At 43.0% G+C, this 23,823-nt stretch overlaps 1 protein-coding gene across 1 annotated transcript in view; it reads right to left on the bottom strand.

The window, feature by feature from the left end:
• The window catches only part of GALNT9 (polypeptide N-acetylgalactosaminyltransferase 9), a 128,778-nt gene that overhangs the window by 50,225 nt on the left and 54,730 nt on the right, over positions 1–23,823 (bottom strand). The window contains exons 5-6 of the mRNA XM_038152293.1: positions 20,066–20,263; positions 12,240–12,357 (exon numbers count right to left, since the gene is read on the bottom strand). Of these exons, the coding sequence (XP_038008221.1) occupies positions 12,240–12,357; positions 20,066–20,263 (316 nt within the window). The remainder of the gene's footprint in view (positions 1–12,239; positions 12,358–20,065; positions 20,264–23,823) is intronic.

Here is a 23,823-nt window from a genome sequence, read left to right as displayed (position 1 = left end):
CAGTAATCAGAAAAGCACACATTTTGAGGCTTGGAGACACCTGCCTGCATTGGCTAATCTTCCCAGAGCTCCTCTATGATTCTCAAAATCCTTCTTGCTAGGCAATTTGCTTCTTCCCACTCAGAACCATGGCTGCCCCTCCACTCTGTCATACACCCCATTTTCTGTTCTTAACACCATCCTTAGCCCTGTGTGTGCAGGATATCACCCATCTGGTGATTTCTTGTAATAAGAAAGGCCCTTCTTCTTCCCAGCCTTTTCTGTCTTGATCTCCTTCTAGCCCACCTTATTTTTATATTAAAAAAGGCATTTCTATACCAGTAAAAATCCCTTTAGTAACTCCTTCCATTCTAACACTACACTCGTATTGAAGATGCATCAGTTCATCAGAGCACCCAAACATTTTGGCACAGAAACAACAGATTTGTAATAGTCTCTTTTAGATTATACATATGTTATTGATTATGTGTATTAAAGGGACAATTTATGTACACAACTGGTGGCTGTATATTTATAGTTAAGACAATGGAGCTATGCAGAACATTCACAATGAAAATTTAAAATCCACTGAATTTAGACTCCGCTCTGCTTTCATTTTGTAAAATCGATTGAGGCAAACCCAAAGTTTCTCTCTTTAATTCTCTCGCTACAAAATACAGCACATCCATACCTTTCTGCTTTTGGAGAGAAAAACACTGCTGCATTTGAAATTGTGCATTTCAGATTAACTGTACTATGAAGCTCAGTGTCTCATCATAAATCCAAGTATTTCACAGAAACTCTTGTGAGGAAGAATGGCCCAAAATGAGCACCAGTCCACGATCTCTACTTACATATAAATATGAATACACAGACTTATTTACACAAACACACAGATGAGTTGTCAAGATGGGGAGACAGAATGTGTGCATGGTGCTGCAGAAAGAGGGCATGCTTAATTAAAGGATATCAGTAAAAGAACAAGTTGAAATGTCTGTGACAAAGTCTGGCTTTGTGATGTGTCTCATGTTGGAGAGGATTACAATATTCAATTGTTGATTTAAGAAAACTGAAAGTTCTTAGGGGGAGATATATGAAATAGAATCAAAAAACCCCACTCTATCCTCAAATTCTTTTCACATGCTCATTTAGCAATCAACAAAAAAGAAAAACCTCTTATTAAAAATAAAAGTAACTAGTGATTGGCATTGTTAATATTGATGCATAAGAGTGAAATGAAGCATCCCAGTTACGTTTTACAGGAAATCATAGAGAAAGAAAGCATGTAGTTTGTGCCATCTGAATTTCTCTAAATATCAGCATTGGTTTCCAAGTAAAAAGACCCTGCAAGGCCAAGATCTGACATACAGAATTCAGTTGTAGCTTGACAGTGTTCAGCACAGTATGACAACGTGTCAAGAGACACTTTCAATGCCTTCTACTTCTGTTTCACTGTAGTTGGAGACCTGCTTGCTGTTTGGGACCCAGAAGGCCTGAGCCCAGGCCATTTCAACAGCCCTGGAAGAGTGGGGAGGGCAGTGGGTGGGACAGGCTCCAGAGCTCTCTCGCTTCACAAGGCACAGCCACCCAAACTCCTTCTGACAAAGGAAATCAATACCGCAGCTGGAGACGTGCCCTGGCTTGGCACAGAATCTCAAATGAACAAAAGGCCTCCTCCTGCCTGAAGATCACCCCCTGAGCACTGTATCAAAGCTCACCTCATTTAACGCAAGCATCTGCAGAGGGTATTTTCCCCTCCAGGCCTTCCACGTCCTTCTCTAACATTTACTGTTTGAGATCAGTAGTCTATACAATTTATCGCACCTGTCAAGGCTAATTTATTCATGCGATCTGGCACTAATCAAAAAGACTGAGATCGATGTGCCAGCAAACCCTGACATTTATTCATATTTTAAAGTCCTATTTGACCTTGAACTGCAGCTAACTGGAGCTGAACTGTCAGCAGCTCTCTGAGGCTCGGGGGGTCTGGCAGATCGGTGCCTCTCGGCTGCAGGCACGATGTCAGGGCAGCAGACGCTGGGGCCAGCAGCAGGACAGGCTGAGCCACAGACAGAGGGTAGGGAACACAGCACCATTCACAGCCCAGTGGTCACTGACCCACCAGCCAGCCCAGCACATGCACCAGTGCAGCTGATGCCTTAAGATTTTCGATTTTGTATTTTTCAAATCCTATATTGCATCGGTGCCTAGCTCTAACCTCTATAGAAAGTGTGGTTAATTGTCTTCACATTTTAGTTAGGCTAAACAATCCCTCTGTGATCCAAGGACACCTCACAACCTCAGGCCCTGAAAAATATGGACAAAAGTGAATTGGGGAAGGAGCAAACTGGGGGAATATGGCTTCATTAGCTGAAGCCATAATTGGGGGACAAATGCCTGATATGCAAATAGACCACACTTATATCTGTCTGAAAAACTTGTGACCATTGTCCATCTCGGGGGTAGCCTCTGCAAGGCTTTTGGCTGCCCAGGCTGTATCTGTTGAAGAGCTTTGATAAATATCCACTTTTTCCTCCTAACTCTGTCTAGCCTCTGCTCTAGGCAGCCATGCCAAGGCATCACAGCTTGAGACTGCACATTCCTGCAGTACAAGAGTTTGGGAGCCAATGGAATTCTTGATGAGGGATAAGAAGGGTGAGGGAAGGGAGTGAAGCTGGAATACGATGTGTGTGTGTGCACAGGATACTCCACGCTGTCCTCAGCTGCCAGACTGGCCCCAGGGGCTGTTCTTGGCAAGCAGAGGAGAGGCAGAGACAGAAAATGGCACCACCTCTCCTCCCTGGGGAATCAGGGACAGCGGTAGTGAGCTGGCCACTGAAGATGTATCAGAAACTCTGCAAGCCACCAGGAACCTGCCAGCACAATGTGGCAACACCAGCTGGAAACAGGAAGAGGAAAAACAGATCTCAAGAGGATTGCTTTAATGTGCTGTGCACTCCTACTCAGACCCAGAAATTAGGACTCACTCAATTCCTTCTAAAGTCCATCACCCTTGTCCTTTCTTCACTCAGTCAGGCCCTAAAGGAACACAGGAATTTCAAGTGCAGTTCATATAATGTATGTAGTAATCATTTCCAGTAATCATTTCAGGCTTTGAATTCAGACCAATTAGTAGAGAAATACAATAAAGTTTGTTTTAAATAATTTCAGCCTGGCTCTGCCAGCAGATGATTCTCAGACATCCCATGGGGACATCTTTGGAGCCTTCTGCCTCAGTTTCCCCATGGTTAAATGAAACCAAACTCATTTACCTGCCTCCTCAGAGCATGCCAGGAATCACAGATAGGACCTGCTCCCAGGTTATTGAATCATTTGCTTTTCTTTGACAGGAAGGTATTTGTGCAAATGACATTCTCTCATAGACACAGAGGAAATCTAAGTGGCATTTTAGGTAGAAATATGCAGCTACAGTTTTACTAAAACACGTGAATAAATTATTTTATCACAGTCAAAACATTTGACTATGTGATATGCAGTTGCACCCAAAACAGATTTTGCAAATGGATTTTGTTGCTTCTCTGGGTTCTCCTTGGCTGCGTTTCTCATGCTATAAATTCTGTATGTCATATTAAATATGATTTTTCAGTGAGATCTGCTTTTTCTAAGCCTAGAGTACAAATAGAAATGACAGTTATGTCATTTTGTGTTTGTTTTCCCTCTCTTTTAAACAGCTAACACCTTTCCATTATGTTAAAAGAAAGCTACCAATGGAAAACAATTGGCATTTTGACCAATGCTTTTGTGCACATTAAATATATGTCTAACACTGCCATGAAATCTAATCTGATATTCATGGAAGAGAAACAATGACATATGAGGATGCAGAGAGAATTTATCTATGTGAATCTAGACTGGCTGCAGCAGCACGCCAGCAGTGAAACTGCACACAGAGCTGTGTTACACTAAACATGCTAATAAAACATTTCAGCTAACCTGTTTCCCTATTTTTTTCCTGTGTAGAAAACAAAATTTAAGAGCATCTTTAAATTTTGTGGCTATAAGTATTTTAATGAAGTTTTTTTTCCTGTCTGTGCTTGGCCAGATAAGAATCTGGTTTACTGTTCTGGTTTCTCTAAGAAGAGGTGCCAGGTCTCACTCCTCTGGGAGCTCTTTGGGGGAGAAGCACCAACTCACCTCTCCCTGCTGGCTAATCTGCTGCTGCCTTCTACACAAAATGCTCTTTCAAGCACCGTGTTAAGCTGCCTTTTTTCCATGTGTTACACACAATGCAGATAATGATAAATTTGGCACCAAGGAGTGGACCTTTATCCAACAACACAGCTACATGCATTATTCCTCCCCTGCTCCTGCTCCTCAGCTCAGAGGTACCTGTCACACAGGTCAGCTCAACATGCTCTGCCTTATTCAGGTGACGCTAGTGCAAGGACAATTATTAGTCAGTTAGAGATTTCTTTAGCAGACCAAAAATGGTACAGCAAGAAAATGTCACATCACCTTGCAAAGTCTTCCAGGCCGAATTAAAACAGAGCCAAGCAAACCCAGGCCCCACAACTCTTAACCCTCCAAGCCCACAACTCTCAAAGATCAGCTCTGTTACCCTCATGCTCCCAAGACAGAAAAACTTCTCCTTGCCAGTGGTGATAACTTATATGTTTAACATCATAAATAATGGTGACCTCAACACTCCTGCAAGGTTAACACCTCAGGTGTGCATTTAAATATCTACAACCCCACCTTCAGACCTGCACTCAGCCTGCAGGAGCCCAGTCCCAAGGCTGGAAAGCATTTTCCCAAATGAGGTCAGTAGCCCTGGTCACTGCCAAGGGAAGCAGTCTGGGCTGTGACCCTCACATCCACTGGCTTCTCCTCCAGAACTTACCCAGGCTGCTGCTCTGGGCATGACACCACAGGACACTGCCCCAAGCCAAATCTTTGCTCCGACTGCAAAAGTCTAGGCTGAAAGGACCCCTCCCATCTTAAGAGCCTTTTATATTTCTGGGAGATTCCTGATTAAACCTCTCATCCGCAAAAAAACAAGAACCAACTGGGGAGCTACTCAGAAAGTCAATTAGGAAAGGGGCATCCCCTCTCTCTGGGAACAGCTGGTATCCTGAATCACTTTCACATCTTGGGGTTTTTTTGTGTGGAAAAAGGATGCTCTCCACAGAACTGGTTTTTCATTTCTTTTTAAGAGTTCTGAGAGAGATTCAAAATGGTTCCAGAAAAACTCAAAGAAATCTTTTGCCAGGTGTGCTGGGACCAAGCTAAAGACTTACAGTTGGGCACCTCTGTGCACAAAACAGGCCAAGCCAAGCTTTCAGTAATCAGCATCAAAATTTAGAGTTCTACAGACCATTTGGAGTTCTGGATGAGCTGTTATTTTGCAACACAAAATATGTTGTATCAGAAAGTTTCTGAACAGCTGTAGCTCATCTCTAGTGTTTGGTTCAGACTCATCATTAGGCAAGTGAAACCTATTTCAATCTCAATTAACACTCTCCTCTTCATTTCCCCCCTCTCTCTCTCTCATCCAGTTCACACTTGCCTCTGAAGAGGAACACATGTTAGATTGAGATCAAACCTGCAGGAAAGGGGCTGAGAAGAAAGTGGCAAAGACTAAGGAAGCATTTTTTTCCCCTCAGTTCTTTTGCTGTTGATCTCTTTCTGAAATTTCCAGCCCTGTGCTTTGATAATGTCCTGGTACATGAAAGAGTTTGTAACATAAAATGTTACACTCGATGGAGCATGATGTGATACTGGAGCCAAATGGCCAGATGCTCTTTTCTGAGCCATTTCCAAGGCTCCCACTTTAGAGAGTGTTTTTAAGGGCACTCACAAGCTCTAGTTCTGTAGTGTGCTGGCAATTTCATGCTACAGCACCACTGTGCTGTGCTCTGATGAAACCATTGTTTCTCACGCAAGGTTAAAGTAATCCTTATTTTATTAAAAAGAAAAATAATAAAGAAAATAAGAAAGAAAATAAAAGAGGACAGAATGGTTCAAAGAAATTGCAGACAGGGAGGGATTTGGGTTCTGTCCCCAAAACCAGGATCATACATTAAAAGTACAATTAAGACTATATTAATAATCTGGTCAGAGAAAAGCCCAAGTACTCTTAACTTCATCAGAAGAGGCTCAGGGCCATGTTTTAGCTGTTTGGCTCTGCTTTACACTGTTTGCACATCCTGTTCTTTCATGTGGGGAAGACACTTTACAGAGGAGACCCTCTGCTTTGAAATGTGGCTGGGGTCAGACATTTGAACCTGTCCCCAGTGCTGGTTATCACTGCAACCAGCCTGTCCTCACCTGCTTTCCCACCATCTCCCTGGATCTGTTTTGCGGGGGGATCTGACCTCAGGGCTGGGATCAGAGTCCCTGGCACTGCTGACAGCTCCCTCCCAGTTGTGAGCACAGATGTTGCCCTCTGCAGCCCATGGAGCTGGCCACTGCACACTCTGGCCATGGGCAGCCACCAGTGGTGACTCTGCGTGGTTTTGGGTGACTCTGGCTGGTTTTGGACACTCCAGGGCTCAGCAGGCTGGGGTTTAACACCTGCAGGGGCTCCTTCCCTTGCCACAAAGTCTGTCTCCATTTCCAGACAGAATTTGTTACTGCTGGACACAAATGCCAAGCCTGATCCCATCCTGCCTGATCTGTGCAGCTCCGGTGGAATCAGGAGATGCTGAGCCCCTGGATGTGCTGAGGGCCTGGCTCATCACTTATGCACATCAGCTGCTCCAGCTCCTGCTCCGAAGGGGGAAGGGAGCTGGGAATTCATGGAATCCAGGCACCACGACTTCAATCCTTTCATGCTTGGCTCCACAAGCTTAGCATTCCTTTACCTTAGGAAATACCTGTGAAACTGCTAAATTAAACTGGAGATGGAAAAAGGGGACACCTTTCCTCACACACTTTATCTGGAGGGTGAGACCTGGGAGATTTATCACTGAGATCTTTGCAGCCTAAGCACTGGGGCACCTTCCAATCACAGCAGATTACATCACTCACCAGGATTTTGCTTAGGCAGTGTAGAACTGCTCAGAAACATTTTAATAGCATTTAACTTCATGCTGAAAATGCTGATTTATTGCACTCCAGTGTGAATAGGCATGTCTAAGGACAGAGCACACTACTTTTTCAGATGTCAGCAACTGTGGGGTTTTGTTAACATCGTTCAAGTGATTAAAGTCTTTGAACTAAAAGGCTTTAAGACTTTTAACTCAAAACTGAATTAATTTATACTAAAAATTACAGCTTGGGAAAGGTCCAAATAAAAATGAAGTATTTTCAGATTCACCATAATAAGACACTTTGATAAACCTCTATTTTTTGTGCAATTTTCACTTGTATTTTACCACAGCATGTGTGAAAAAATGTTGGAATTTTGAGTAACTCACCAGAACTGAGTTTCTATTTAGCTCTATGACTAGGGACCTGGTCTCATGAATCACACAGAGCAAAAAGCATTGTCCAGAATTCAGAATTAAAGTTTGCTATACATAAACCTTGTGACATTTTTATTACAGCATACCAGTCTGGAATCTGCATTTAAAACACTGACTGCTCAAAGGAATCTAAATCTCTTTAGCTAAAGTAATAAAATGAGGTCAAAAATTCACTACTCAACAATCTACCATTAGCATTTCTGCTCAGAAAAAAATGTAGATCATCTATTTTTAAAGAAAGTAAAGGCAGGGCATCTAACAGAAGCTGGGAAAGTGTAATGATGTGCTTGTGTATGGAAGTCCATTAGGTAACAAGCTTCATTTCCTCATCAAGAGATTTTGGTGCATCTGCATCATGATTTTTTTTACAGTGCACACAGTACTTGTGTAAGCCAGAAGTGGGACTGCATTTCTGTTTACACAACCCATGGTTTCAGCTTGGCCTCCATCACCAACTAAATCACAGCAGCAGAGAGCACACAGGGTCTGAGCTGGGTCCTGGCTGGGGTCAGCTCTTTTCAATCCTGAGGAGCTCTGTGCTCCCACACACATTCCACTGACAGTGGCCACAAAACTGGCCAAAGTTACCTGGGACACACCTGCTGATGCTGCCTCAGTGCTACTGAGAATAAAGCAGCCTGATGCTGGCCATAAAAGAAAAGGAGTTTTACTTGCAGTTACCAATGTGACAACATATTTTTTTAAATTTAATTTGTTTGGATTCTTAATGGTGGAAGCAGAACTTAATTTCTGCTGCAGTATCCTTTAAAATAAATGCTTGATCTCTTTCCACCCACCATAACAGCTGATGGGCACAAAGTAAAAAGAACAGCAATTCATTCACCTTATCACTGGAGCACCAGAGGAAGAGAGGGATCCTTAGTGCAGTGATTAATGACTCACTATAAAAAGATGCATCATAAACTGCTTGTATTAGGTTAAATCATAAACTAGGCTTTTAATGTTTATATAATCCCTTTCTAAATAATTAAGTGTGTCTGTAGCTCCCACTAGGAATGGAACTCACATGATGCTTGCAAAGCATGCAGTTTCTTACAGGGTCATAATCTGGGACCCTCACTTAAAGGGATCCCTGTCTGCCTCCAAATTCAAGCACTGCTTGAATTTCTCTTCCAATTGGGACATCTCTCTGTACTTACTACAGGTCAGAGAGACCATTTGATGTTCAGGAGCAGCAAAGATGATCTACCCTGAATTTAGAGTGACTTCTTCAGCCTCTGCTCATGAAGGGCAGCTCATCCACAGAGGAGTCAGCCAAGAGTGGATGCTGTAATTTCCTGTGTTTAGGTGCTAATAATAACTCCCATCAGCTTCAGTAGCTGGTTGGAGAGCAGTGAGAGAACAGCACCATTTGTCCTAACAGTCCCCAGATTTATCCATCTTGTGGTGAAACTGCCACCTTTAAAAAATACAGTCCAAGGTGACATTATGTAAGTGTCCATCCATTTCCTTACTATCACAGGCCTGCAAATGTGTTCATTTCCCTTTTATTTCCCAGAACAGCTGGTGCTTTTTCTCAACCAAACCAGAACCTCCCTCTCTTGGCAAACAGACATTGGCTTCAGTGTGAAGTCACCCCATCAGGAGAATGTTGCAGCTCTAACCACTCTAACCACCATTATTTACTCAAAAAATAATAGGAGCTAAAAAAAGAGCTGCAGACCCCTAAATAATTTCAATAGGCATAGCAGGCAACCCCAGTCTGTTGCAGCACTGCTTATTCATGCTCAATACAGAAAACCACTCAGGTTAATGATTTAAATATTTCCACCTATGGAATTTAGAAAAGGGCAAAGCCATCAGTGGAATACTCAAGAGCATGATTTTTTAATAAACAATAGATTTCATGGGAATTAGCTGGGTTATCAAACAGTATCCTCCCAAATCAGCTCATTAGTTTCACTGAGTTTCCCTATTTCACTTTATTAAAACAATTTAAACAAGGGTTCACTAGATGCAATGTAATCTGTTTCAGACACTCCAAGCCTAATCCCTTTCCTCTTAGCAGTTACATGATAATAGTTTCCAAAAAAGTAGAAAAGGATTATTGTTACAGCTGTTTCAAACAGGGACTGTTTTTCAGCCAAGCATGGGACACCACTTTCCCTACATCTTATTATTTATTATTATTATACTAATTTTTGTTCTTTACTTATTCATTCATTTATTCCTTCCTTTTGCCATCTTTCATTGCTTCACACAAGCAGTCACACATGGTCAACAGCATCCCTCTGTGCAGGTGTGGGGAGGCACCAAATATCCCTGCATGGGTCACTGCACCAGGCCTTAGGAAAGAAGTGATGTTTTTGCAATTTACTTGGAGGTTCTGGAGTTAAAAAAAAACCCAACTCGGTAAATTCACAGTGGTTTTATAAATAGCCTAGAGAGAAGGGAGAAGGTTCCTGTGCATTTTCACACTGTTAGTTTCTGACAGCTCTGAAAGACTCACAGGAGGGGATCACACATAGGATTTGCAAATTAGGAGGCAGACACTGTATATTACTTCCCAAGCTGGAAACACAGAGTAACAGACCTGTGCTATGGACACACAGCTTATTTCACAACAAACTCATACTCTTGTATTTTCATAAAACCTTTCCCAAACAGTAGGGTTAGCTTTTCTTATAGGGCAAAAAAAAAAATAAAAATAAAACCCAACCAAAATAAAACCCAAAGAAAAAGAGCTGGTTTCTAGGTCCAAGCTTTCTGCAGGCTTTGACAGGTTCCCTATCCCTGAAAACCCATCCTCACTCACCTCAAATCCTTGCCTCTTCAAGCAAGTGCCATTTCATAATCCTATTAAAACCTTTGCCTCTGTTTACCAGGAGCTCTAATCGTACTCAGCAAGTTCTCCTGGCCTAAGGAAGAGCGACAGCTTTCAGATTTCTTAGGAGGCTTATTCATCAACCATGCCAGAGTTTTGCCAGAGTGTTCAATCTATTCTGGGAGCAGCCATGTGGAAAAAGCTTCAAACAGCTCAAAGCCCTGCACAATGATAAAGGAAAGCTCACACAATCCTGGTAATAGCCTGACCCTCTTAAGGAAAATTGGATGATTTGTGGTAGCAGTTTTTCTGTCCCCTATGTGAATTCTGAATGTTAAAGTATAAGCAGTGTATTCACACAGTCCCATTACAAACCCCATCCCTCTTGCAATGCTGGAATAACAAATACACACCCGTATGTGAAAATAAACTCACACCCATACGTGAAAATAAACTCTTGCTGCAGTGACCTTCCTCCTCAGTCCAATGGTGTGAAGGAGTTTGTAGCCATTTTGGAAAAAAGAAGAGCCAGATAAAGAATGGACTAATTTGATGTTCAATGTTTCACCAAGAGTAGAATATATGCTTTAATGAGCACATTACATGCACCAGGGACAAGTTACTGGGAAGCAGGGGATAAAGAGTAAAGGGAAAATAATTAAGCAGTCAGCTTTATAATGAGGAAACTCTGTTCATGCAACATTAAGTGGCCTAATTTTCAAATGCTAAGCAAAGACATGTTCCTTGGGCTTCAGGAGGACTTGCTGGCAAGCACCACCTTGAAAGCAAGGGCAAGGGATCACAAGTATCAAACCTCCTTTAGGTCCAGGCCACAGGGACTGATATTCCAAAGTCATCTGTCCATACTTCACACTGACCTGTCCAACAGGATTGAATACCTGCACCCTGTATTCTTATTCTACAAGTGTGGGGTTTCACCCCCGGATTGGGATGACCCCGAAAGATGGAAAAGTCCCTCCTCCAACCCGTGCCTTCGAAGAAAGACTCAGTAGTCTTCTGTTGTCTGTTCTCAAGGTTGTTTATTGTTGGTTATCTACAAGATTCTTCTCCCTGAGCTGCTGTGGCCCGTTCAGCAGCTCAGACAAAGGCACACTGCCCTTCCAGGGGGCTGGTGCTATCTTTTATATCATATATTACGTACTACATGTTTATGCTTTCTCTCCAATACCTACTATCTATATTGAATGGTGACTTTCTACTCTAAACCAATCTGTGAGTGCCAACATCACCAAAGACATGGAGGTTAGGAAGGAGAAAGAAAGAGGACAGGGCACACCCAAATCCCTCCATCTTAGAACTCCTTACCCCCATGTACAAAACTTGGACCCCTGCGTACAAGGCTTAAAACCCCCCTGTACAGCACTCAAAAATCCTACCCTTTACTTCGTGACTACTTCTACTATGCTATCTAAACTTTTGTGTGTGTGGCTTGTAATTCTTCATACAGAGTTAGTAATTTGCTCCATGGGCTAAGATCCAAACCCCAAGAGTGTCTTTGGCTGCATGCCAGGGTCTCAGAGCCCCCTGCCAGTGGCTCTGGCCATCCAGGACACCCAGAGGAGAATCCTGGGTTCCAACATACAAGGAGGATCCTTAGAGTTGTAAAATATCCCAGCATTCATAATGTGTGCATGATGAACATTACAAGTGACTTCTACCAGCCTGGCCTTAGCTCTCTGTAGGTATTGCATCTGTCAGAGCACAAATGTACAACCTCAGCCAAGGGCAATGAGCACATGGGGCCTGGCTGTTTGCACCAGGAAAGATACTGGGAAAGGGGAAAACCTTTCTCACTGGATTCAGACACTGACAGGATGAACCAATAAGCATATTCCTGACTGTCCTCTCAGTTCTCTCAAGGCCCACAAGGCCAGGAACATTCATTTACTGGCACTGGCACTTCCAGATAGTGCTGCAGCATCAACTTCTCCAGCGTAAGAGCCCATCAGTCAGACAGCAGCTCTGCTGGGCCACAAGCTCCCCAGCACTCTTTGCACATGCATGAAAAGTCTCTCTTTGTTACTCACTCTCATGCCTAACTCGATGTTTTCTCCTCCATAGACCTCCATGCCAGGGTCCAGCAGGCCAATCTCACCAAAATATTCTCTGTCCACCACAAAAGAGCATCCAATCATGGCTGGTGTCCTGCACAGAGAGATCAAAGCAAAAAATTAAGCCATTGATTAGCTATTACAGACCCCACCTCATAACAAATGTACACAGATTAAACAATTCTTAGTCTTCAAGTTTACATTCTAAATTTACCCATTAGCATCAATCACATGGCACTTCACGTATGCAAGAAATTCCAGTACTTCTCTATTTGTGCTGTAATTTCTGAAGACTTTCTGTTGAATCATTCTCTAGTTAGAAGTGGTCTCAAAGCTCTACCAAAACCACACAGGGCCCTGGATACTCCTGGCTGGGCACTTCCATCCTCTGAATGCTGATGAATATATTTATACACCAGGATCTTTATAAATTCAAGTTATTTGACAAAATGCATCTTCCTGATTTTATTTCCCAGAGCCAAGCCTGGAAACAGATTTGCCTAAAAAAGCTGAGAGCTCTCCTGTACACAGGATGAGACACATCCTGTATACATCTTGATTTCACATCTTGTACCACTGAAAAGCATATCTTAGGCTAACAAGGAATAAATTTGGTCTTGGAACTAAAATGAAAGAAGGACACAACCAAGGTAAGGAAATTCAGTAACTTTGCAATGAAATAAGCCTTGGAGGGAATATTTCAGGTATATTTTTTAAGTTTTACCCATGATAAAAGAGGGGGGGTGAGGGGGGAGAAACACACACCACTTTCTTAATTTTCCTTTTCATGTATTCAAAACTAAACACTGGATCAAGGCATTGCTGCTTTGCAAAACTGAGATGCTAGTTTGGGCTTAGACTCATTCTTTTTCCAGCCCTGTCTCCCCCACAGAAATCCTCTGGAGGCAGCTCCTTACAGCAGTAGGATGCTCCCATGAGGACATCTCCTCCCTTTCTGATGAGGTATGGCACTACCAGGCTTTGCAGACTGCTCTCAGGTGCTGGAATCTCTCTCTCTGGGGGTGGATTGCTGCAGCTGTAGGCTCTGTCCATTAAAACCCTGAGTTGTTAATTGAACGGGGGTTGGAAATACATTTTAGATGCAACTGCATAATCATCACTCACAAACAAATGCCATTGAGTCTTTGCAACTCCCTCTCTCCCTTCTAGGGTTTATTTTTTCTCATTATATATAATCAAATATAGACTTCACAAGCTTTCACAGGTTTAAAAAAAAAAACAAAACATGTTTCCAGGAGTGAGCAACAACAGCAGAACAATGAGAGAAAGAACCACATCCAGCTTTTAGAATTTTATACTGGACTACATTGTCACACTGACATATCACAAACACATTCCCCAAAATGTGCTGGAATTAAGCTCAAGGCCCTCACTTGGCATTAGAACTGGGTTTTTCCAGTACCTGAAATGCTCTGGTACATCCACCACTTTTAGTGCAGTGCAGCAGACTTATCTTCAAAGCCAGAAATGGCCACATGAGCAAAAGCAGCTGTGTTAGCACCTCTTACCCCCTGCTCACTGCCCAAGGGGCAGCACATGAGAGGATGAGTGCCCCCAGCACTTCACAGCTTCAGAGCACAACATATTAACCTGCTTTACATAAAACAACCTTTCCCCTCAATCATGCACTCTCTGGTAAAACAGAGACACTTCTAGAAGGAGAAAGCAGCAATTAGAAGAGTACTATCTTTTATCAACACCTCAAAGGTGTTGTGCAACTTAATTGATCTGTGGAATATTCTTTGACACAATTGAGGATGTTATAAGGATTAATTATAATCAACAGGAGCACTCAAAGGATAATGTGGGAAACACAGCAAAATGGGTTTTGCAGCTAAAAGCTTCAAATGCAGCCTAGAATTGTATTGATTCTGCACTGGAGAAAGATACAGCACAGTCAGTTTGGGGGAATTACCTGACAGCACTGCTGTAGCAAGGGAGACAGGAGAGAAACATTTCTCTGGGTAATGCCCTGGGAAAGGGAAGAAGCACAGAGAGGTTTCTGCTGGTGAACTCTCCCTCCCTGCAGCAGCAGCAGCAGCAGCAGGAGAGGCCCTGTGTGGGGAGGGCAGTGCCTGCCATGGGATGGGGCACACTGGCCCGGGAAGAAAGGCATTTGCTGCAGGTCTGAGTCAGGACTGGTTTGTGTCAGTGAGATCCCCAGGAGCACAGCTCTGCTGGTAAAATTCCAGCTGGTGCTGACAGCCATTTCTCCAGCCAGGTGCATCCCTCCCCTTCCCCTTACTGAAGGGACATGCCTGGGGGCTTCACCAGGACCAGTGAAGGAGAAAGGGATGGGGACTAAACTACACACGATACGGTCAGTCTTCCTCTGCCTTATGCATCTTTCTCTCCTGCCTTAAGATCAGCATATATTTATATATATTTATTTTTATATATATTTATATATACAGATGTGCACAATGCAATCAGGTCACATTTGAAACAGTTTCCTGAGCAGCCAACTGCAATTTCCAGGAAAACTGACAAACACTCACAATAAACACATAAATTCAAACACAAATAGAACCATAAATAAATATATAAACATAAATGTATATATGCAGGCATAATGTGAGAGACGAGTTCCAAATGACACATCACACATCCTATCCCTGTTCCACCTCTCCCAGCAGGATGTTTCTTTTATTCAGGTTCTCAAGCAGCACCTCAGCCCTGGTCTGACATGTAAGTGGGGAAACCTGCATGGTACCTGCAGATGTACTTCTATTTTTCTTACAGCTCATATCTTCTGCAAGAAAGAGTCACACAAGGCCCTGAGAACAGAACTCAAGGACAGATTTGCTACTCAGGAGATACAGGGAAAAAAAAAAAAAGACAAGATGACAAGCTAATGCTCATCTAGAAAGGCAGAGCAAATAGGGATGCAGAATAACACTCTGATGCCCTGTGGAAGTAAATTTTTTTGGAACAGGCAGGACACCCATCAGAACCTGGACAAATAAAAGCAAAACTGCTTTGTTACAGGCTTCTGTGAACCAGAAACCAAAAAGATGGCTGTGAGCAGTCAATAAACACTCACCAGTTTTATTATTACATGGCAGCATGGTTTATCATGAAAGACTTTACCTCCTGAGCTCAGGTGGATTTCTTCCCAGAGCAGTGAGAGCCCAGACTGGCTTCATCATTATTGTTACTGCAGAGCAGCACGGGGCCTGACTTGCACAGAGATGGGCACACAAACTCCCAGATAGAAGCAGCAGCACAAAACACTTCACTGGGGGCACATCAAACTCTAATTTATGTCCATGAGCAAGGCACTGGCACTCTCTGGAGCAGCTGATGCAGTGCATGTACATGCACATCCCTGCTGGTACCAAGCTATGGCATATTAAAGCAGTAAGTGAGAACATATGCAACAATGAAATGCACCACTGCTGCTGGAGGAAGATAAAATGGAAAGCTGTGCAGTGCTTGGCTGGGTGAGGCTGACTAATGACTCTAATGTTAGTGGCTGCTGATCAAGGAATCAAATGCAGAGCAGTCCATCATAATCACAGCAGGTGAGGGAAGACGAGTCAGAGCCAGAGTTCAGAATAGCAGAAACCTTCCTTGCTGTTCCAAAACCCGGGAAAAAAAATACAGCATGCATTAAAAAACCCAGCTTGTTTCAATGCGTAGTCAAATTCATTCGAGGCCCTCTGAAAGAGATCCTTTGTTACACAGTGTGTTGCCAGATGATAAGGACGTTTCTGGGCAGCGTGCTCGCAGGAACACGAATGGAAAATGACGTGATGGACACAGCGTGTCAAAATAACAATCCTCATTCAAATCTTCACCTTACAGACATCTTCCTTCTCAAATGTCAAACATGGAAAATGGACTGCCTGCAGAAGCCAACTCGGGGAACATCAATTGTTCTGAAGTTCAGAGTATTATTGGGGGGGGGGAAAAAGAACCGACTTTAAAGTGCATCAGAAATCTGTACAAAATCTGACACCTTGTTCTTACTATTTCTTTACCTTTGTTAGCACTTTGAGGCCACGTCCCCTTTGTCACTTAGCTCACAACAGCTGATGTGACATTATATGGTGCACACTTGACATGAGTGCCCATGAATGACCTGCTGGTGTGAGGGACAGTTGCTGCTCTTTCCCAGCAAGGCTGAGGAGAATCACACCACTGTCAGTGTTCAAGAAATTAGAGGATCAGGCTTCAAATAGAAAAATTCTTAGGAAAGAAGCACATCTTTTGTGCTGTCCCAGAAGAAAACAGGAATTGGACCCTGCTTTCCAAATGCCTCACCCAATTCTGCACACTGATGATATTTATTCACACAGTGCAAACATGAGAAATGCCAGTGCTCTGATCCTCACTGATACCAGGGTACACATGTTCTTTAATGCTGAAAATCTCTAATCCCTTTGGAGATCTGGCAGAAAGTATTCAGCTACACCAACCACAAAACCAGACACAGGGTTATTTATTACCAGACTTTTCTTTCACAAAACACACAGTGAGGCACAAACCAAACCCACTGCCTGCTGAAAACAGTGTCAAACAAAGCCTTAAGAGGGACAGTGGTAGCAAGGACTAAATGAACTTGCAGGTTTCATGCTGGTGGCTGGTGAGCAGCTTTGCAGTCTTATGAACGCACTGGACAGACACATGGATTCAAACACCATCAAAGTGCACAGTTTCTGTCTTGCAAAGTGGACTGAAATGGGAATCATGGTTGCAACGTGTGATTTGGAAAGCTGGTTACAAAATCAAAACCTGTACCAAACCAAGTCACATCTGAGATTTTTTTAAAAGTTTGCTCACTAGCCTGACTTTGCCTTCCTTTTCAAAACGCATTTTAAATATTCCACAGCTAGTTAGTTCCCACTGTGACCACTTTCAAATCTCAGTCCTAAGGACAGACTTCCTTATTGTTTTCATCAATAACACTCACACAATCACTCTTTCCATGGCCATAATTACACTGGCGTATCACTTAAAAGCCACAATATCACATTATTTTTCCACAGGCAGGAACAACACAACAGCCAAATGTTTTAGCAAATCCATCCAGGTGCTAGAGCTTCAGAGGCCCCTCAGCACACACTGCAGTGTGGCCATAAAGGGGATGCTCTGCTCTCCTAAATCCCTGCCTTCAAAGAACTTGTGCCCAGGGAGACATGAAAGTGTTCATGGTTCCATGTGGATGCCTCTGCATTTTAGGGCATGGAGTTGTTAATTTGCAGAGGAGATGCTTGGGCAGTGGCAGTGTGTCAGTGCTCCTGATATTGCCAGCCAGGGTTGGGTGTTCTCCTCCTTCTGCTGCTTGTCTATCTGTCTCTGGGCAGCTCGTGCACTGTTGAACTGGAGGTTTTCTTCATTTGGGTTCAGAATAAAATCACTGCTCTTGGGAGCCAGCTACTGATGTGCATCAGATTTTAACACTGCTCAGTGCTTGAGTTTGGATTTGAGTTTTTGATTTTGGACTGAGTTTGTTCACTCCTGTGTCAGCCCAACTCAGTGCCAGCGTGGCACCAGCAAGAGCATGAACGTAAACCTGAGGGAAGTCCATGGGAAATCAGGCCCTTTATTGCTGAGGTTTAACCTTAGTTCAGTCTTATCTGTTATGTGATCATTGTCTCCAGAACAGAAGATACTAAAATACTGGAGCAATCCATGGGAAAATTACTACAATGATTTCACATATAAATTGTGAGTCATGAAGTGCACAAAACCTTTCAGGAGTAAAAGCTTTGGCTGATTAATTTTCCTTTATCAATAAACTTTCTCAGGGCTGAGTGAAACAGGTATAAAACATCTGCACTTTTAAAACAATGTGAGGCAAGCAGGGCATGTTATCCAGGAAAACTGATTTCCTAAGTAATTACTTCCCTGCTTATTGAGGTTTCAAGCCAAGCAAAAGGTCAGTGATGATGGACTGGGCTGTCCTGCAGTAAATAAGGTTAATATTAGTGTATAGCTCTGTTTTGCAGTCACAGAGCATGAGAATGAACCTGAGTACAATTTGCAACACTTGGTCAAATACAAATTAAAATATTACTCTTCATGAGGGAAGGATCCTGTGAGGTGGTTCCATCCCTCTGATCACTTAGAAATGTGATCAGTGTGCCAGGGTCTTTTCACTCCCAAAAGATCACTGGCATTTTTTTCAGGTGATGTGTTGTTGGAACTGCTTGGCTGAACTTTTCAGGATCTGGCAACTCAAGCTTTGCACAGGAAGGGAAGGACATCAGCTCCTCTGCCAGAGCCCACACTGGGACCATACAGTAGAGTTTTAGCTTGCTTTAAGATGATGACAATAATGAAAAACTTATATTAAAAAATTTAAAAATCAAGATGACTTCAAGCTGGTAATTTGTGTCCTTCTTAAGAAGTCCTAAAAATAAGAGCATCCTAAAGTGCATACTTAGGCTTCAAATTTTTTAACATTTATTTCTAGAGTTGCTAACAGCAGTGCCTTAACCCAGCACAACTCTGTCCCAGAGGAGCTGTTAGACAAACATCTGCACTGGAGATGAAAGGCTAGGAGATGTGAAGTTTCAAATGGAGGAGAGAGAAAGCCCTTTTCACATCAATTCCAGTCTTCCCACCATAACAATTCTTAGAAACACCTTCACAATTCCTGTAATGGCATTTCCTCAGAAAATTCTATTCCTGTAACGTACAATGTTCTCTTGTAGGGAAAAGTAAATTGACACACTGACTACACAGTCTGGTGTAGGTTCATTTTAAAATTCAACCAGTAGGAAAACTCTGAACATGGGCAAAGTTCTCAAAAAAAACCCCCACAAAATCCCCCAAAAACTAACCAAACAAAAAACCAACCAACCAAACCCCCCCCCCCCCCAAAAAAAAAAAACCCTACCCAAAAAACCAAATCCAAACAAACAAAAACAATAATTAAAAATAACAACAACAACAAAAAAAGCCAAAAACACAAAGAAAAGAAAAAAAGAGCAGCTCTCAAGCACAGCTCCTACTGGTGCTCCTGGGAAGCTCTGGTTTGGACTGATGACCAAGACTGCTGCTCACACAACAGGAGTGAAAACAGCCTCTTTGTTATCCCACACACAATACCTTTGTTTCTCATGCACACAATGGGCCAGAGCCCACTGGAAAATAAAAGGTTAGATGAAAAGGATCTTGCTATCCTACTAATGGCCAGAAGATGTGCTTGAAGCACACACCCAGAGCCAGAGTAGTCGTGTACATTGTGGGGCAGCTCTGGAAGGCAGCACACACATCCACAGCTTTTGTGGAGCCATCATTTTCCCCCAGACTGATTTTGTTATTCCTGCACAAAGCCTGTAGCCTCTTTATAGTGCATATTTTTGCCCCTGACGAGGGGATGAGATGAATGCATCTGACTCCTTCTTATCAGAAGGCTAATTAATTACTTTATTTTATACTATATTACATTACATCTAAACTGAATCTGCCAAGCACTCCACTGCACTCCCCTGCCCAGAATCTCATGAATGTCAGCCAACAGTCCCAACACACACACACTCTTGGCCCTAATAGGCCAAGGAAACAAAACACCATCACTTTGGGTAAAAAATCTCCATACTGCGTTCTACTTTGGCACAAACTGGCACAGCAAATGAGATAAGAATTGTTTTGATCATTCTCTGAGGTTCAGAGAATGTGAAACCCAGAAATACTCTTGGGAAGAACTGTGCCTTGCTTTCCTCTGTGAAGAGAAATGTGGCTACACTTGTTCACCCAAATTCCCTTTCGGCAGAGAGCCGAGATGGAAACATCACTCTGCCCAAAGTGACAGCACAGGGGAGATTTACCTGATGGGAGCTGACTCATCCCCTTTATCGAGCCAGTCCTGTGGTGGGATTATGTACATGCACCAGAGCCCCCAGTTGTAGCCGTGGGCTGCGTTGGCGTACTGCTGCACTTCGAAGGTGTTGTACTTGATGTTGTCGATGGCGGGCAGGATGATCCGCTTGCGGTCCTCCTTGATCCGCGTGAGCGCCGGTTCCGCCCTGAGAGCGAGGAGAACAGCACAGCGTGTTACAGCCAGCCTGGAGTCCCAGGGCCTGCTCTGCAGGCTGATAAAATGAGGTTCTCTAACGCTGAGAGCATCAGCACAGCGAGATGGAAAAGGCAGGGCACGGCAGGGAGGGACGGGGTGCAGATCGCAGCCACACGCTGCCGGGACTGCAGCTGGTGTGGGGCACTGCACACAGCACCTGCACAGGAATTAGCACCTCTCTGAAGCTGTGCCAGAGCCTAACAACACAAAATTTGACCTCATATTTTGCCTGTTACCATAAATGTTCTTTTAGGCCAGCAGGAGATATTGCACACGGTTCAGACTCTCAATTCATATGGGTTTTAGGCCACACTTGTGCACCCCCATAGAGCCAGTGTGACCTATCAGATCTGGATAAGCCACTTCCAGTATTAGTATGAGATTATATTTATGAGATTAATTAGTACCTCTGTGAAGCTGTGCCAGAGCCTAACAACACAAAATTTGACCAAATACTTATTCTGAGGCCTGCAGACTGTTAATTCATTTCACAATGGAGAAATGTTGAAACACACCATCACCAATAGCAGCTAAATGGTCTCCTACTGGCTACACCACCAGGATTCCTGGCAGCAATTAAATACTGGCTGGCATGGCCTGAAGAGCTAAACACACACCAGAGGCTGCAAGAATCTGAAGGTTATTCAAAGATTTTAATCCTGTTTCCCAAGACTGACCCCATCACATCTAGTTTGAATGACAAATGTGGCTGCATTATGCCTTCTAAAACCTCTTTGGTGATGAGAAGATTTCAGGTGCCAGATGGTGCAAAAGCAGCAAACTGCAGGAAATGTTCCATCATTTCAAAAGGCTTTAAAACATCAATGTGCTTTCCACAGAAGCTACATCCCAAAAGGAAAGTAAAAAGCTTCAGTGCAAACACTCATTTTTGACCAAGGTAGTCTGAGTTTGCTATGAATTTACAGAGAAACTGATCCAAAGGTAGCAGGCTTACATAAGGGTGGAAATCATTCCTCAAAGCAGTATTAGAAAGAGCCACTGGTTCACTCCTTTGTGTCTTTCCCCTTGAAATGTGCTTTGAAAATTTTGCAGAGCTCTCACACGGATCTTTAAGGGAATGGTGGTTTGCTGCGACTCACAGAGGTAGGAGGATTTGAACACTGATCTCTTCTCACTTTCTTTTGCTGTTGGTCAGAAGACAATTGCTCCTTTGTGGTTTCAAGTGTTACCTCATATTTTGCCTGTTACCATAAATGTTCTTTTAGGCCAGCAGAAGATACTGCACATGGTTCAGACTCTCAATCCATATGGGTTTTAGGCCACACTTGTGCACCCCCATAGAGCCAGTGTGACCTACCAGAGCTGGAGAAGCCACTTCCAGTATTAGTATGAGATTATATTTATGACATTTAGTCTTTTTAAAACCAGTGCGTGTGTAGCAGAAAAACTCTTGCAAATCTGACAAAGAAGGGAAAAATGCAGAAAAGCTGAATCTGCTTTATTCTTTTCATCATGTTATCTCTGTTCAGCAGCAGAAGAAAACAGAGAAGGATGGACATGCCATCCCTAGTCTGGTGACTCCATGTCTGCACAAAGTAACCCTTGGGCATAAAGCTCTCCTTCTCCCTCTAAACCTTGAAACAAAGGATTTCAAAACACCAGACAACAGGTACATGTGTCACTAATTGTTTGCTTGACTCCCATGTCTTGAACAAATTTATTATGTTTGGGTCTGATTTCCAGACCTGCCCTGCAAAGCAGGAAAGCTGCTAGCATGCCTTCTGAAGCAAAAATCTGTAAATGGGTTTCCTTTGCAAGAATCAAACTCTGTCATTCACTACTGTCTGATTCTGGAAGCGGGTCTTTGACAAACAAGGAAAGACTGGGAGTTTTCCAAACTACTTTTATCTCTCTTGGTGGGAATTCTTTGGTCACCAAATCCTCAAGTCCTCAATTAATGGCATGTTAATGTTGATACAAAGCAAGACTGTTTAACCATCATACTCAAAACCATCCTGGAGGTTCTATGTCCCTTCTACAGTTCCTCCTGGGGTGCTCATTTTTCAAGTATTTTACTTTGTAGGGTAGATTGAGATTGTGTAATGAAAAAGCTGAAGAAGATAAGGATTTCTTCTCCCTTAGTGTCAGATACCTGCAATGGACCCCCCACATGCACAGTAATTGCCTCAAACTTTCATTCTCAGCAGAGAGAGGCAGAGGCTGGCACTTTTATAGTCAGATGCTTCTCATAATAATGTAGACACTGAAATTGGGTGAGATTAATAATGTTCCAGAGGAGCCTATTTTGAATATAAAGGGAATTTAGCCTGCTACTTTGCAAGACATCTTAAAATTGGACTGCTGAAGTGTATCTCAAATAATGGTTAGAGAAATAATGTGAAAAAAATATTCAACAGTCACACTGGTTTTTAGCCCTTAATCATATTTGTGATTGTGTTAATCCAATACTTGAGTCTTGGAAATGCTAACCTGGGACCTCATTTTCTTCTTTACATGTAGAACAATCCATTCCCAGCTCTGGAGCTGCTCTCATACAAACTGTCACCAAACTACTCCTGCCACTCTACACCTGAGGAATTTCTGTGTTTTCCCATTTGTGAGGCTCACATTTATTACCACGAAACTTGATGTTTTGCATCTGAATGGCACAAGGGGGTATCTCTGGAGTGTAATACAACAGTTGGGGTCAAAAATGCATGATGAAATTCCATTACTCTCTATCAACCTATTGATGCAAAATCACAGATTCTAAACTTTCATGAAAGCTGAGGCAACTGTCCTTGTGATGGATGTTCTGTTTAAGTCCCCTGCACTTAAGAAATGTAAATATTTAAGATATTACTGCTTCAACAAGAGTTGATTTCTCTACCCTCAGGTTACAGACGAAGTCAAGTGCCATGCCAAAGTTATGGAATCAATTGGTATGAAAGCAACTGCTGGAACTTCATCTTCTAGATCTCCCATCTCACCCATGGAGGTGATTTCCTAGCTCTCTTGGTACCCAGATGTGTGGAAATCACATCCCTGCATGTGTTAGGAGCAGGAAATATTCAGTATCTGGACAGACTGCACAGCTACCTAATTTCCAAAATATTTTCACACCCACAAGTAAGAAAGTAGGCTCTGAGTCACAGATGGAAAGAGAAAATCCAGGACAGAGCTGCTCTTTTAGCAAAAATGCAGAATGGAGGGCCTTTTAATTAAACATTGCATACGTGAGAGATTTCACAGCCTGTCCTGCCCTATAAAAGACAGCAGAGAGAGCAATGGGGTATTCAGAGGCTCAGCCCAAGCTCATCTCTGTGAGATCTGCAGGAACACTCAAATCCCAGACCCTGCCAGTGCCCTCTCACAGCCAGCACTGCTGGTGGGCTGTTTGTCTGCCTGCCAGGATCCCCAGGTAATGGCCAATAAAGGAGGACTGTGAGTTTGAACAGGACTGGGCAATGCACTGTGTTTGCATTGCTTATCTTGAGTAATCCATGGAATATGAGAGGGTTTCATTGCTATTCATGGCTAGCAAAGCCC

The sequence above is a fragment of the Motacilla alba genome, chromosome 15 (genome assembly GCF_015832195.1).
Source record: "Motacilla alba alba isolate MOTALB_02 chromosome 15, Motacilla_alba_V1.0_pri, whole genome shotgun sequence".
Classification (NCBI taxonomy): domain Eukaryota; kingdom Metazoa; phylum Chordata; class Aves; order Passeriformes; family Motacillidae; genus Motacilla; species Motacilla alba.
This window is presented reverse-complemented; position numbering and strand designations above follow the sequence as displayed.